The 16,657-nt window shown below is 39.7% G+C and overlaps 1 protein-coding gene across 1 annotated transcript in view; it reads right to left on the bottom strand.

Annotated features, from left to right (window-relative positions):
* Positions 1–16,657, bottom strand: part of CFAP58 (cilia and flagella associated protein 58) — a 116,018-nt gene that overhangs the window by 71,067 nt on the left and 28,294 nt on the right. Inside the window, exons 9-10 of the mRNA XM_004020330.6 lie at positions 13,544–13,735; positions 224–385 (exon numbers count right to left, since the gene is read on the bottom strand). Coding sequence (XP_004020379.2) covers positions 224–385; positions 13,544–13,735 — 354 coding nt within the window. The remainder of the gene's footprint in view (positions 1–223; positions 386–13,543; positions 13,736–16,657) is intronic.

Raw genomic sequence — 16,657 nt, 5'->3', positions numbered from 1 at the left:
TAATAATTAAAACCAGAGCCTCGATCTTCACATCTGATCAAGTTGTGTCATTTCCATTTCAAACAATGTGACAGTTCTGCATAAACTGATCTTTTCTTTCAGGTGAATTCCCTGATTTCTTCTTTCTCAATCTATTGTAAATTCTGCTATTAGAATAACAGAAACTGCTTTAAACCCAGCATGGGAAGGGAGCAAAATGTAAAGACATAAATATATTCTTTACCTGAGCCTCAACCAGATTTTTACTATACAGATTCCTATCTGATCTCACAGCTTCATACAGGTTCTGTTGCTGTTTTAATTTAGTCTCTGATTCAGCGATTTTTTTCCTATAGTCAAAAATCTGCATTTCACGGACTTTTATGTCTTCCATGTTCATGAGGACCTGGAGGAGAAAGAAGTAATAAAGATGGTTAAATAGCCCATCTGCGGTTATTGGTTCAGGACAAACAGATTTTGCATCTGAGGGTAGCGAGCAGAAATGCCAGCAATCAGAAAATCTGACTGTGGCTATAATCATTGCGGTACAACACAGAAGTTCAGCCCAGCTGATTAGAGGCAAACATACTTTATCTACAGCACCATTCTGCTCAAGCATTAAGGCTTAGCACAGTTATTCTGTGATCACAAAACAGAAAAGAAAATAAAGAAATTCTTTCAATTCTGAAAACCTCTCTTGCCCACCCCAACCCCCAAAAAAGGAATAAAAAAATAAGCACAAGCTTAAACAGATCTTAACACAAAGCACTGGCAGAAGGCAATGGCATCCCACTCCAGTACTCTTGCCTGGAAACTCCCATGGACGGAGGAGCCTGGTAGGCTGCAGTCCATGGGGTCGCTGAGTCAGACGCGACTGAGCGACTTCACTTTCATTTTTCACTTTCATGCATTGGAGAAGGAAATGGCAACCCACTCCAGTGTTCTTGCCTGGAGAATCCCAGGGATGGCAGAGCCCAATGGGCTGCCGTCTGTGGGTTCGCACAGAGTCGGACACGACTGAAGCGACTTAGCAGCAGCAGCAGCAACACAAAGCACTAGGAAGGGTAAGAGATAGATTAGCTGTTTGGCCACAGTCATGGCTTTATAAGGTTAACCACAGGAAAGAAAAGTGACCTCTGACATTGATAGCAATCATAACGCTATCTTTACCAATGTCTAACTCACTCCCATCAGGGAAACCCAAAAGACTTCATAAAAATACGTGTTCTACTGTGTGCAAAACACTTTTAGGCAAGAGGAGATGCAGAAGTAGCTGCCTCTTTTTTGCAAGTATGGAAAACCGAGGCCCAAAATTCCACCGTGAGCCAATGCTTCTCGACAAGGAATCCACACAGTAGAAATGACATCATCATGACTCTTAGCTTCAATGACCACGGAAATTGATTTTCTAAGGACAAACTTCTTCTAAAATTCCTTCAGAAAAAAAATTTTGTAAGGAAAACTGGTTGAATGAATAGAGCTTATACTTTAACAACAGCTAGAACACACCAGGAGAAAATTCTTAAGAATATTTCACTGCGTTTCAGTGGAATTCTCTTAATTAATGACTGCAGTTGAAGGAAATAAACAGAGAAACATGACAGAGAAGGAAGGAGGGGGATGCACTCGAAGTAACAGGGCCAGGGAAGCTTCCTCGAAAGAAGAGATTTACCTAGAACCTAAAGGTCAAAAAGGACATCTTTGTCATGGTAATATATGATTCAGGTTTTGGATACCTGTGAGCATCATGTTCCCAATCTCCAGTCACTGCAGCAGCGAATACTTTTACTCTACTTGTAGAATCAGTATTCCAGAAAATATATTCTAAGAAACCCTCTTCTAATGTTTCCCCAACAGAGTTAATGAGGGCTGGTGTTTAATATATTTCCCCTTATATCTTTAAATAGTGAAAGAAGTGTTAGTCACTCAGTCATGTCCAACTCTGCGACCCCATAGACTAGAGCCCACCAGGCTCCTCTATCCATGGAATTATCCAGGCAATGTTACTGGAATGGGTTGCCATTCTCTTCTCCAGGGGAATCTTCCCAATGCAGAGATTGAACCCAAGTCTCCTGCATTGCAGGCAGATTCTTTACCATTTGAGCCACCAGTGAAATCCAATATCTTTCAAAGTTTTCTTAGATTTATATTTAAGGAAGGATGGAATCAAATTTTAATAAATGTCTTTTTAGCATATATTATTTTGTACTACACTATCAGTTCTATTGATCTGATACACTTAGTAACAAATGTCTTCTTTAACAAGTATTCTGATTTTATTTCTTTATTCATAGTCCCATATGCTGTAATTCTAAATAAGTGCATAAATGGAAAATAAACATTTATTTTCTCCTTCTTAGCTTCCCTGGTGGCTCAGATGGTAAAGCATCTGCCTGCAATGCAGGAGAACTGGGTTCGATCCCTGCGTTGGGAAGGTCCCCTGGAGAAGGAAATGGCAACCCACTCCAGTACTCTTGCCTGGAAAATCCCATGGACGAAGGAGCCTGGTAGGCTATAGTCCATGGGGTCACAGAGTCAGATATGACTAAGCGACTTCACTTCTCTTTCTTATTCACTTGAACCTTCTTCTCCCTTCCACCCACATCAGTCCCTCATTGACACAGAAAGAAACCAAGTTAACGATCCAGCATGTGTTCTTCCATATTTTTCTTTGAATTCTGTATATTCTATTTAGGTCTACTAATGTCATTATCATAATAATAGCTAATATTTCTCAGGTAATTTCTATATACCAAGGATTTTACAGGTATTAACTCATTTAATCTTCACAAAAATCCTCATAGATGTGCATTATCATATCCCAATTTTACAAATAAGGAAACTGAAATCAGAAGAAGTAATGTAGTTCACAGCTAGCCAACTAGTGAATATACAGGTTCAGGGGTTTGTTTTCCTTTTGCTTTCTGAATTTGGTCGTTATTTTTCAGCAAAGTGGGATCCTCTTATATATTTTTATGCACCTTGCTTTTTATCCTTTGTGGGAATTCTCTTTAAAAGGGACGTAATGCCCTACCGTGCAGGTGAACCCCTCCCCTCTGACGGGCATTCACTTGGCTTCCATTTTTTTGCCAGTCTGAATCATGCTACAATGAACATTTTATACATGTGTTCTTATGCACTTGTTCTTTTACTTCTGTTGGGATGGATTCCCAGAAGAGGAGTATGTGGCTCAAAAGACATAAATATTTTTAACTTTAATAGATACTGCTAGATTGCTTTCAAAAATGGCTGTAACATTTTACATTTTCATATCACCAGCAATAGCTTTCTTAATAGAAAACTATCCTTGAGGTTTCAGGATAGTCCCTCTTTGGTCATACTGGATGATTCTTTTAATGTACTGTTGAATTTGGTTAGCTAGAATTTCATTTAGGATGCTACATACATATTCATAAGTGACCTAAGTCTATAGTTTTTTCCTTTTGGGTTCTATTTTAATATCAAGATTTCTGCTAGTTTCATAAAGTGAGCTGAGTACACTTTTGTTAATTCATTCAACCACTCGCCTACTTATTCATTCACTCATTGAACATGCATTGAGGACCCATCTACGGCAGCTCTATAAAAGCACCAGTGATGTAAAGAAAAATAAGAGGCATTCCCTACCCTCAAATTCACTTCTAGTGAGTGACTCCACTGTAAAATGATAATCAAGGAATGGAGACAACCAATAATCTGAGATATGCACAGGGTGTTATGAGAGAATTAAACACTGGGAGAGTAATAGGGTGGCCATACACATCTTATCTAAGAAGTTAATATTTGGTATTCACATAATTTGTGAGAACTACCTCTTCCTTCTTGTTCCTAGGTCATCCCACCCAAGGACTCCTTCATCCCCAGGCTCTCTCCAAGGCCTGGAGTTTTTGTTCATTATCACAGCAGAAGGCATGGGTTAGGCCAGTAAAGTAATGCCAATCAATATTACCCCCAAGGCCAACACAACACTGTAAAGCAATTATCCTCCAATAAAAAGTAAATTAATAAAAAAGAAAAATAAATGAAATACAGAAATTCCAACAGAAAAAAAAAATTACCCCCAAGAATACATAATACATTTTTCTAAACTCATACACAGAAAAGAAAAATTTACATAGCCTGGGAATTATCTGATTCTTAAAAGTTTGAAGGAACTTAATTCTAAAATAATTAGGCCCCCAGTGACAACACTAGAGCTAATTCTCTCTCAGATGTTTTGGTGGCTTCCATGGTTATTAATCTTTCTATGGTTTCTACTTCTCCTTGAGTGAAGCCTTGATGTGTGTACATATTTTCAAGAAAAATATCTGTTTCAACCAATCTTTTACATTTATGCAACCAGAGTTGCACAAAGTCCTTTTTTATATTCATGCATTCATTTATTTGGCCGCACCGGGTCTTAGATGCAGCATGTGGATCCTCCGTGCTCAAGGCAGCATGTGGGTTCTTCAGTTGTAGCATGCAAGATCTTTTATTTGCAGCATGTGGGATCCAGTTCCTTGAAGTGAAGTGAAGTCGCTCAGTCGTGTCCAACTCTTGGTGACCCCATGGACTGTAGCCCACCAGGCTCCTCCATCCACGGAATTTTCTAGGAGAGAATACTGGAGTGGGTTGCCATTTTCTTCTCCAGGGGATCTTCCCAACCCAGGGATCAAACTTAGGTCTCCGGCATTGCAGGCGACACTTTATCCTCTGAGCCACCAGGGAATCCCTAGTTCCTTGACTAGGGATCAAACCTAGGCCCCCTGCATTGGGAGCGTGGAGTCTTAGCCACTGGACACCAGGGAAGTCCTTGTACAAAGTATTTTATATTATTTTGCTGTTTTATTTTTATTAATTTCCATCACCCACTTTGTGTGGAAAGAAAATGGCCCAAGGTAAGAATATATAAAGACTCAGGGATGAATGGCTTGCATTGTTGGTTAGGGGGCTTGAAGGAACAAAATTAGAAAACTTGAGAAGAGGAGGTCTGCGGAAGAGGCATGTGGGTAGATCTGAAATGAAAAGACATTTCACTCCTTCTTCCATCATCTCTTTGATCTGTCCCTTGAAAATGAGTAGCAGGTGGCCTTTTAAGGTACCACCACTAGCAACTAAAATGTTTAAGTTAGGAACAAATGGGAAACCTAAATAAGGTATCCATTCCTGGATCTGTTACTTGTTTGATTTTTTTTAAAAGAAAGACACTATCTTAGCCCCAAATGTAGCCTTTCTATGGACATGACCACCTTCCTTGAGGTCAGTGAAATGAATAGATTGAAAATACTTTGAACAGCATCATCAGCATTCAGAATATCAAGCAGCACATCAGAGAAAAGAAAAAAATTGCTCGTTCAATCACTTAGAGAAGTATTACAGAAAGAATAATCCTTTGCACAGACAGAATAATGCTCCAAAGAAAAGATGTAACCAAGGGCATTTCTTTCTGGGGCACCCAGATAGCCAGGTTCATCTTTTTGCAAACAACAGTACACAGAGTCTAACTTGTTTCCAGATTCTTGAAGCTGGGAGTAATAGGAACCCATCATGATACCAAAAAGATCAAAGGTTATTTCATTTAAATGACAGCAAAAAGTTTTAAAGTATAGAAACAAAGGGAAAAGACAATTCACAAAGCAATTTAGTTCCAAGTGTTAGGACTCAATTTTTTTGAAGGAAATCATTCAAACCAATGTCACATAGAGGTTCAAATCCTGAAAATTCATAAAATGTGCAGAGTATTGGGTAGACACAAAACCCTTCATCAGCAAAATGTTCCCAGTTTAAAAGGATATATAAGAGAATACAAAATGCCAGCTATGGGTCTGGAGCTTAATTAATTGATTATACTTTAGATACCTCAAACCAACTCTGAGATAAATCACATCCAAAGATAGAGAGTTTTATTACAGCCAGAGGGTTGGAGAGCCTAGCATGCGGAGGCCTACTTCAGAGGAGACCAGAAAATGCTTACAGAGCACTGTGAGGGCATAGTCTCAGTTTATAACCTACTGCCTTTTCTTTTCCTGTTAAAACAACCTGCCAATAGAAATAATAGTGAGATAAAAATCAATAACGTGTGCAGGAAATCTGCAGCCATAGTCAAAACATCATATGTACTAAGGCAGGAAGAGAAAGTAGGTCATTGAATTTGGAATCTTTTAACTTGCAATTGATGAAATATCAGTACAATAAACTTTTAAAGTAAGTTTTTCTGACGTGGTGTCAATGGTTTGAATGCTGACAATGCCTTTACTTCCATAATAAAACTGGAAAACTCACTCTCAAAAAAAAAAGAAAACTGTTGTGCCCAGTCATGTGAACTTTTAAGTCTTCTCTATTTGTCTTGCTTTCTTATTTTATCCTCTATCTCAAATTCAGGGAGGCATATCTATGTTTCTATCTGTTTTTAATAACATGTTATCCAAAAATGAAGGCTATAATATCTGCCTAGGAGGGCTATAATGAGGATAAAAGTGAGAAAAATTATATTTATGTCATAATATAAGTACCAGGCATATCATAATTTAATCATTTAATAAATGTTAATAGACTATCATGGTATAACATTATGTGATATTATATGATATCAGCACTTAAAAAATCAATTCGGTTTTTTTCTATGGATCACTCTGTTCTCCTCCAGGAAAAGAGTGATCCATAGTACACTTATTTCATTATAACATGAAAACCTTATGATTTGTGTATGTCCCCTTGAAGGCACTCTCCAGAGTTCTACCCTATTAAAGATGCTCTGTATTTAAAACTTCAAATTAATATTGAAAAAACAGAAACTTCATTTTATTATGAAGCACCTATTCAGTGAATGATATTTCTTTGATCAGCTTCTGCTATCCTCACTTACTTCTAAATCCTTGAAAGCACATCATTATTCATTTCTTGGAACCTCTGTCTACAAGAGCTTTGCTTGACATTGTTATAAGGCAAATAAGCAGGGAGCTAAGAAACTTGTTGGTAGGAATTCATTGTGAAAAATGCTTTTCAGTATATAAGAAGCCTGGGAGGAGATAGCTAGAAGTTTAATATTTAGAATGAAAAAGAAGGGGGTCCTAAAATGAGCCAAATGCATAATGTGCAGAATGTTCCCCAGTTTTAATCATTAACTAGGAAAGATCTTACCTAAAATTTATAAAAGTCTAGAAAAGAATAAATATGGTGGACCATAACGTATAATTGGGCTTCTCTAGTAGCTCGGTCAGTAAAGAATCTGCCTGCAGTGCAAGAGACCTGGGTTCGATCCCTGGGTCAGGAAGATCCCCTGGAGAAGAAAATGGCAACCCACTCCAGTATTCTTGCCTAGAAAATCCCATGGACAGAGGAGCCTGGTGGGCTACAGTCCATAGGGTCACAAGAATTGGACATGACTTAACAACTAAACCACCACAACTTATAATGCCACTCTTGGTGCCTCTCAATTTAGCTGAATAATAAAATTTATACTGCACCAGAGGAAAAACCATGAAGATAAAAAGTGCTGAATATATACTGTGTAAAATATCTAGTGGGGAGCTGCTGTATAGCCCAAGGAGCTCAGCTCAGTGATGACCTAGACGGATGGGATGGGGTAGGGGGAGGCTGAAGAAGGAGGGGATATATATACACATATAGCTGACTCACTTTGCTGCGCAGCGAAACTAATACAAAACAGCAAAGCAATTATACTCCAATAATAAAAGAAAAAAAGTCCAACTATAAAGAATACGTGCTGAAACACTATAGTAGCTTGTCATGGCTCCATGAATATTTGCTCCCACCACCTCTATGGGAGGAGTCTACTTGCCCTTGCTGTTGAGGCTGGGCCTGGACATGTGACTTGCCATAGCTGATGGGATGTCAGAGAACATTAGGCAAGTACAGACTCATGAACTGTGCTTGCGTGGTTGGGTCTGTCCTTTGCATTCCTTCCATTCTCCATGAGAACAGTGTGCATGTCCTGGAGGATGAGAAGCACACAGAGCAAATCTGGACCCAACCCGCAGCCCCAGGCCAAGCCCAGCAAGCTCAGCCCAGATCAGCTGACCCTTGTCAACTATAGGTGTGTGAGTGAGAAATAAGTGCTTGTTTTTGCATGCTGGTGAGACCTGGTTGTTGTTTATTATGCAGTAATATCATGGCCCATGTTGACTGAGATAAACTCATAGGAAAGGCTTGGGATTCTGAGCCATCCAATTCTGGCACAAAAAGGAATCTTCTTTCTCATTTGCAAATGCCAAGTTAAATTAATAAAATGTAATGTAGGGCTTTCAGCAGCTTAGATTTCACCTTTTTTTCCTTCTAAATGAAAAGAATCAGAAAGCAAATGTTGACACTGTTTTTGCAGCCCAGAAGAAAGAGGAGATCCGGCCAGAAGTCACTCACAGCTAAAATTGCCAGTAATTCAGATAACATTGTCCGTCATGTCAACCTATTTCAAAAGAATTTAAAGGCGAGCAGACCCATAAGTTTAAGAAAGTTTAGGCACTCAGTCATGTCCACTTTGTGACCTCATGGGATAACAGATTACTGAAGAAGAATTTAATATAGATACCTAAAAATAAGTCTTGACTAGTTGATTCAGTGGTCTAATTATGCTTTCCATTCACCCTTTCAAAATATATTTGAATACCTATTTAATAAATAAGTAACATAAAGAGCTCAAGAAGACTTGCCCTCAAGGAACTTGTAAATGGCATGAGGCACACTCAGAAACACAGATAGGGTAATAACATCAGATTTCTTCACCTGCCAGAGAGGGGAACCAAGTACAGATGGATTAGAAAACATTTTAAATAAAGCTCCTCTAAGGTTTTATTGGTCCTTGACTGAAAGGCAAGGTTTTTTAGTATTTTTTCTTTGGAGCAAGATACTAAAGTAATATATATTCATTTCAGAAAATTTGAAGAACACAAAAAGCACAAAAGAGGTAAATTAAAAACGATCTGTATCCCTACTATTCAGAAATACCTAGTTTTCACATGTCAATCCATTACCTTCTACCCTTTTTCCTGTTAAAAAAAAAGGAACTAGACTTCAGCTTTTTCCTCTTGCCTAACTCTCAGACAGTACTTTTCTTTACCTTTGTGGGTTAAACAACATACAGACATAGGACTTCCTCCCAGAGCAAGTCTATGAAATTTCTCTTGTCACTGATTTTGCCAGAAACATGCTCAATCTGCATGTACAGTTCCTTCTTCATCTCCAGAAAATATTTTCTGTTACTTCTTTGATTTGGGGCTCAGTTCCTCCATCATAGACCAGCAACCTATAGGATGCTTTTTATTCCCTATCCTTATCTCTTATCCTCTCTTTGATCATTTTTGTCTTTTGTTTCCACCTATATTCTAAGAGTATGAAGAAAATCTTGGAAGAAAAGCTTTGACCAACCTAGACAACATATTAAAAAGCAGAGACATTATTTGGCTGACACAGGTCTGTCTAGTCAAAGCTATGGTTTTCCCAATAGTCATGTATGGATGTGAAAGTTAGACTGATGTGAAAGCTGAGCACTGAAGAACTGATGCTTTTGAACTGTGATGTTGGAGAAGACTCTTGAGAGTCCCTTGGACTGCAAGGAGACCCAATCAGTCCATCCTAAAGGAGATCAGTCCTGAATGTTCATTGGAAGGACTGATGCTAAAGCTGAAGCTCCAACACTTGTGCCACCTCATGCGAAGAGCTGACTCATTGGAAAAGACCCTGATGCTGGGAAAGACTGAGGGCAGGAGGAGAAGGGGACAACAGAGGATGAGATGGTTGGATGGTATTATCAACTCGATGGACATGAGTTTGAGCAAGCTCCAGGAGTCAGTGATGGACAGTAAAGCCTGGCGTGCTGCAGTCCATGGGGTCACAAAGAGTCGGAAACAACTGAGTGACTGAACTGAACTGAACATTCTAAGGGAACTACTCAAGTTTGCACTCCACGTCACTGATTCCATTTTCCACATCAGTTCTGTTCTTTACTAACTTACTAACTTCAGTGTGGATTTTAAATCTACCATTGCTTGCTTTGAGTTGGTTTGAGGTCTGTATGTGTTTTAGTCTCTTTACAACTGTTCTTATTTTATCCATCACTTCCTTTCTTTATCTTTGTTTTGTCTTAGAAGTAATGTCATCTTGGACTTATAACCCAGATGATAGTCCTCTGTCCTACCGGGGTCACACTGTTCTTAACCACAACAGCAGAACATCTATAATCTTCATTTTGTGTGCTAGGAAGCCCAGCATGACCAACCTAGAAGCTCCAAGAATTCTTAGAGGAATTATATTTCTCCTATTCACTGTGGTTTTGATTTCCTATTTCAATAGAATTCCAGATTCTCGACTGGCACTTTTCTCTGGCACATATGGTTCCTTTTCTAGGTGTGTTATCTCACATCCCACATCCCTCATCACCCCGTCCCTGCCCCCACAAAGCACAATCCAGCCACAGGGTTGATGCAGACTGTCACTGAAGGTTGCAGGTACAGAGCACAGTAAAGAACTTAAACTTGACCATCGGAGGTCCCATGCTTAGCACCTCCTCGGTCATTCCTGCCCTGGGAACTGGTCCTGTCTCCCAGAAGAGCCCAGCCTACTCTCTCATCTTCTCCTATCTCCCCCCATTTCCTGCTCACCACTGCCCCTCTCCTTCCCAACTGCAAGCAAGTTCAAGGGGCTGTGAATTGAGGGCCAGGTGGACTTTTCTCAGTTCACCTCTACTGGCTTTAAAATTCTCATCCAATCTCTTTTCTTCTATTTTAGCATGGCCTTATGTCAACCTTAGTGTTTGATGCCATTAAAACTTTTTATCTCTGTTACTGACATTTAACAAGAAGTTGAAAATAGCTACATTCAAATGCCACTTTGAACAAAAATTCTGGGCTGTTTATCTACAAATTAATTATTTACTTGCTTATTTATGAAATATTTCATAGCATTTACTATGTGCCAGAGATCATCCTAAATACTTTACCGACATTACCTCATTTAATTTTCACTACCCACCCCATAATATAATGACCCGAATCCTCTTTGTCTGCACACAGATAAAATTTAGGTCAAATCATATAAATAATTTTGCATTTTGTTCTTATCAGGTTCATATTGTGACCATATTCCCCATTTTAAAAATATTTTTCAAACGTGATTTTACTGGCACATGGCAAATTTGCACAATTTATTTTGAAGACATTCTTTTATAAAAATCTTTGCATTCTTATTCTTCATATACTCAGTTTTTACAAAAGAAATTGTGGGGTCAAAAGGATAAACTTGGAACAACCCACTTTAGAAGGAAATGAAAATATCAGTTTCATGACATCTTCCCCCAGTCCCTGGTATTATTCCTCAATTTCCTATAAATAGGATACATGAAAGGGAGCTTTCTGTTTGTGGGAATGAGGTACTTGTGTGTGTGGGGTGTGTGTGTGTGTGCGTGTGTGTGTGTGTGTGTGTGTGTGTGTGTGTGTGACAGTAAAGAAAGAAATACGAGAAGGTGTCAAAAAGATATATAGTTTTTAATAAGAAGTCCAGAGGTGACACAAGTTGCTAGATACACACTGTCAGGAGTTAAGTAAGAGAGAAAAATTATAGTTGATAAACAATATTTTAAGAACTTGTGCTTAAATTATTTAGGTGAGACATTATGCAACCTTGTGCAGTTAAACATCAGAAATTGTGAAAAAACAGTTACCAGCAAAACTTGGTACCAGTATCTCTCCTTCATAAGGAAAGAGAGAAACACACGATCCTATATTAAAATCAGTGACAGCAATCTTTTTTTTAATCACTCATCATCTATCTATTTGTTCAACCCAGTTTTGGTACCTACTATTTACAAGCATTTACTATGTGCTGGAAATGAAGAGAAGATAAAGTCCTTGCTCCCAAGAGCTCACTACAAACAAAGGTATAAATAAAAAAAGTACACTAGAAGATGGTAAGAGTTCTTCCAGAGATATCAACAAACTCATTAAGTAGGAAGTGACTAGCTCTGCTCTGCCTAAGGAGTTAAAATAGGTTTGACCCCAGACATGAGCATTTGATTTGGGTACTGAAGCATGAGTAAGAATTTTTCATTCAGAGAAGGGGGAGGAAAGGGCTTTCCAGATAAAACAAAGAGCTTAGCCTCTGTTGCATAAGTCAGAATATATAAATTGCTGTGTCTTGCATGGGTTCAGTTCAGTTCAGTTCAGTCGCTCGGTTGTGTCCAACTCTTTGCGACCCCATGAATCGCAGCACACCAGGCCTCCCTCTCCATCTCCAACTCCCAGAGTTCACTCAGATTCACGTCCATCGAGTCAGTGATGCCATCCAGCCATCTCATCCTCTGTCGTCCCTTTCTCCTCCTGCCCCCAATCCCTCCCAGCATCAGAGTCTTTTCCAGTGAGTCAACTCTTCTCACGAGGTGGCCAAAGTACTGGAGTTTCAGCTTTAGCATCATTCCTTCCAAAGAAATGCCAGGGCATGGGTTATAGGTATGTAACAAAAAACACTGATTCGCTCTACCCATAGGTAGGCCAGGTGGGACGTGGGCAGCTAGCATCCCTGGGTGAGCCCCTCCAGCCCTGCACAGGCCCATCCCCCTCATTCCCACATACTGTAGACATGCTATTTTCTACAATGCTGTGATGCAAAGAATGTTAGGAAGCACTGCTCCAGGTTGCTGAGAGATGACTGAGGTTTGTAAGGCTGGGAGTAATAATAAGATTTCACTGGAATCCTTAACAACTCTGACAGTGTGATGGCAACCAGGAGTGGCGGGAGACTGACTGCCAGGAAGGAAGCCGTAGGAGGCTACAACAGATTATACGTTCAGAGATAGTCTCTGTCTCACCAGGTAAGGCCCCTCCCTTAGTAGGATCACACTGCTGCCCGAGGATATCAGGCTTGATCACGTAACTCCCTTTGATCAATGAAATATGAGTGGACTGACCCTTTACCCTTCCTTTGCCAGCAGAAGCTCTGAGAGCATATCAAAGGTTCACCATTATACAGTTTTCCCTCTATAAGAGGCCAACACATTCCAACAGAGTCCATCTGCAATGAAGAGGACATGAAGCAAAGCTGTGGCTGACCCTCAAAGGTCATTAATGTGAACAAAACATAGATCTCTGTTGCTATAAACGACTGAGACCTGACGGTTATTTGCTACAACTTAATCCGACGGATACAGAGGCTAACAAGCTTAGTCACACTAGAACATGAGTGCCTGAACTGACAACTAGTCCTCTCAGAGTCAGTAAATCAATCAGTGGAGCTTCTTACATGATCAAGTTGCAAGAGGAATATGCTGTTTTACAATGGCTTCCAACCAGGTGTATGAGGATCACGGGGCATCTTTTACAAGGAGGACATGTCCTGCCAGGGACGGACTGATCACATGCATTTGTGTTCCTCCAAACTTACGTTCTGCAAATATCTAATCAGCATTTGTTTACTCTAAATGGGCAGTAGCTGATTTGCTAGCAGAGCTTATTGCCCGCTATTTTAAATCTACATGTGAATCACAAGCTGCAATCTGAATAATCTGTCTTTGCAACAATGTGTGGCAATCAGAAATAACACACTGATGCTCTACCCTTTCCATGGAGGAGTTGCTTACCTTTTGGGTAAGGTCACTGGCTTCATTGATGTACCGATCTCGCTCCTTTTCCAGTTGAAAAATGATCTTTCTCTGCTTCTGAGCTTCATCTTTGTAGTTTTGGATTTCTTCCTCCAGATTCCTCTTGGCTTGTTCGTGGAGCTTTACCAGGTCTATCTGTTTCTGGGTTGCACTGACCGCCTTAAGCATATTCTGAAAATAAGGACAGCACCGAAAAATGTTTGTGGGTTTTTGGTTAAATTTACTTGTTGCCTAAATCCTAAAATAATCAGGTGCATTGTTTGGGAGATGAATAAAAATAATCATATTTTCTACAGATTACTAAGAGCTTGTTATGTTAATTTTGCATAGAGCATTATAGACACACTTAAAAAGGCACTAAGAGACAACATCCCTAGGAAGCGGGCCTATATTGCTCCCATATTAGGGGTAGGAAACTGAGAATGAGAAGATAAGCTACTTGCCTACAAGTTCATGGCCTTCCCCAGTGGCTCAGTGGTAAAGAATCTGCCTGCAATACAGGAGGAGCAGGAGACACAGGTTCGATCCCTGGGTTGGGCACATCCCCAGGAGGAGGGCATGTTAACCCATTCTAGTATTCTTTCCTGGAGAATCCCATGAACAGAGGAGCCTGGTAGGCTACCGTCCATAGGCTCACAAAGAGACAGACATGACTGAGCACATACACAGATACACACAAGTTCACACAATAGGGGAGGGACAGAGCTAGGATTTGAATCCCGAGCTGGCTGACCCCAAAGCCAATCTCTATTCCAACTCTAGCCTTTCACTTGTGAAGTTAGAACAGCTGAACCTAAATCATGTATCACAGGCTTTGACTACAAAATAAAATAAAAACCTTCCTATTAAAAATACAGATAGCCAGAATTAACATATGATCCAACAACATCACTTCTGGCTATCTACTCAAAAGAACTGAAACAGGTGTTCAAACAAAAACGTGTACCTGAACATTCACAGCAGCACTATTTATAAAAGCCAAAAGGGCAAAACAACCCAACTGTTCATCAACTGGATGAATAAATAAACAAAATGTGCCATATCCATGCAGTGGAGTACTACTCATCCATAAAAAGGAATGCAGTAGACACGACGACATGGTTGAAGCTTGAAAATATTATCCTGAGTGAAAGATGTCAGACATAAGAAGTCACATACGGTATGACTCCAGTTATATAAATATCCAGAATGGTCAAATCCACAGAAACAGAAAGCAGATGAGTAACTTCCAAGGATGGGAGGAGGGGAAAGTGGGGTGTGACTGCCTGACAGGTACAGGGTTTCCTTTTGGGTGATGAAAATGTTCTGGAACTAGATTCATGATGTTCTACACAACACTGTGAATGTACGAAATGTCACTAATGGCAAGTTTTGTTTTCTGTGTATTTTACTACATTAAAAAAGAATTAACCTGGTTTTTAAGAAAAAAACCACACAGATGCTCACATCCCAACTCCAGAGATTCCGTGGATCTGGGATGGGACTCTGGCACCTACATTTTGGGAGGGGAGGGGGGAAGCTGCCCTGGTGGTTTCTGATGCTACTACAATGGAAGTGCCTTGGTTTGGCTGCACAAGAAGGCAGGTTGTTCCTCGGGAACACAGAAGGAATACAGAGCAACTCTGCAGCCATGCTCATGATGGACCACAGCATGTCTGCTTCTAGAGCCACAGCTGAATGGACCCCGCGCCTTCCGAAACAGAGCCTCTAGATTTTTGTAACTCAGCAGAAGATGTAAACTCAGGAGCTGTTTATTGGCGATAGCTTTTTTCTGCCGTTTGGACAGGGAAACAGAGAGAGAGATGATTTTACTGAAAGACAGAAATGAAGCTATGACTCAGCTGGAAGTCTAGTGGTGGGGGGAGAGGGCTTTCTGTGCATCCCAAAAGTGAAAGGCCAGGTTTTCATCGTTCCTGAGGCCCAGATGTATCCTTAGGTTCTACATTGCTGTTTAGTTGCTAAGTCGTGTATGACTCTTTGTGAACTCATAGACTGTAGCCTGCCTGGTTCCTCTATCCATGGGATATTCCAGGCAAGAATTCTGGAGAAGGTTGCCATTTTCTTCTCCAGGGGATCTTCCCAACCCAGTGATCAAACCCATATATTCTACACTGGCAGGCAGGTTCCTTACCACTGAGCCACCTGGAAAGCCCCCTGGGTTCCACAAGGCACTTCGTAATCCCTTCCGAAATCTCTAACCAATACAGACCTGCAGTCAGGACTGAAAACCACTGGAATATAAATTGGTTTAAAAAAAAAAAAAAGGACATGAAACTTTGGTTGGATGACGACATAGAAAAATGGAAAAGGTCAACTTTACTTTCAAGTACTGAATTAAACATTTGCTCTATGAAAGATAAAGTCCCTTCAACATGACACTGAGAGAACCAAATATATGAACATTGCTGCCTGTCAGAACTATGTCACTCATTCATTCAATGGAGGTGGCATTCCAAGTCAGTGAGGAAAGGACGTATTATCAACAAAGGTTGACTGCACACCTGCAGAGGAGCAGGCGCTCTGTCAGGCGCTCTCCCCTGCAATGGCTGGGAGAGACAAAAAAAGTTTAAAAAGTACCTGCCCTCAAGACGAAGCTGATGTAGTCAAATTAAACAAATAGGTGTAAAATTAAAATGTTAGGTGTCCTATTGTGGCAGAAAATCCAAAGGCGGTTTACCAGAACATACAAAATATAAATGGATTAAATGTTGTATATGTTACAAAAAAAGTTTTTTAAAAATCTAACTCCAACGATAGTATTTATATTATTTTTTATTATATTATTTATATATTTATGTTATTTATAAACTTATGGAATAAAGGCACAGTTCTAGGATTATGCAAAAAAAAAAATTAATGACTTTCTGAAGGAGTGCTCAGCATGTAAAGATACTTAATCTTCTACTCTTTTCTAAGATTCCCTAAATGGTCTGCTCTAAGCTACAGGATAATCTACTTTGTTAACATTTATTCATTTCTGGGAAACCTAAAGAAATATTAAAATAATAAATATTAAAGTAATAAAAATTGAAATGAATGAATATAGGCTGTATCTACTTTGATAAGATGAAGCTCTCCTGACCAAAAGCCAGC

This window comes from Ovis aries, chromosome 22 (assembly GCF_016772045.2).
Source record: "Ovis aries strain OAR_USU_Benz2616 breed Rambouillet chromosome 22, ARS-UI_Ramb_v3.0, whole genome shotgun sequence".
NCBI lineage: Eukaryota > Metazoa > Chordata > Mammalia > Artiodactyla > Bovidae > Ovis > Ovis aries.
The sequence above is the reverse complement of the archived record's forward strand: the minus strand, read 5'-3'. Positions and strand labels throughout refer to the sequence as shown.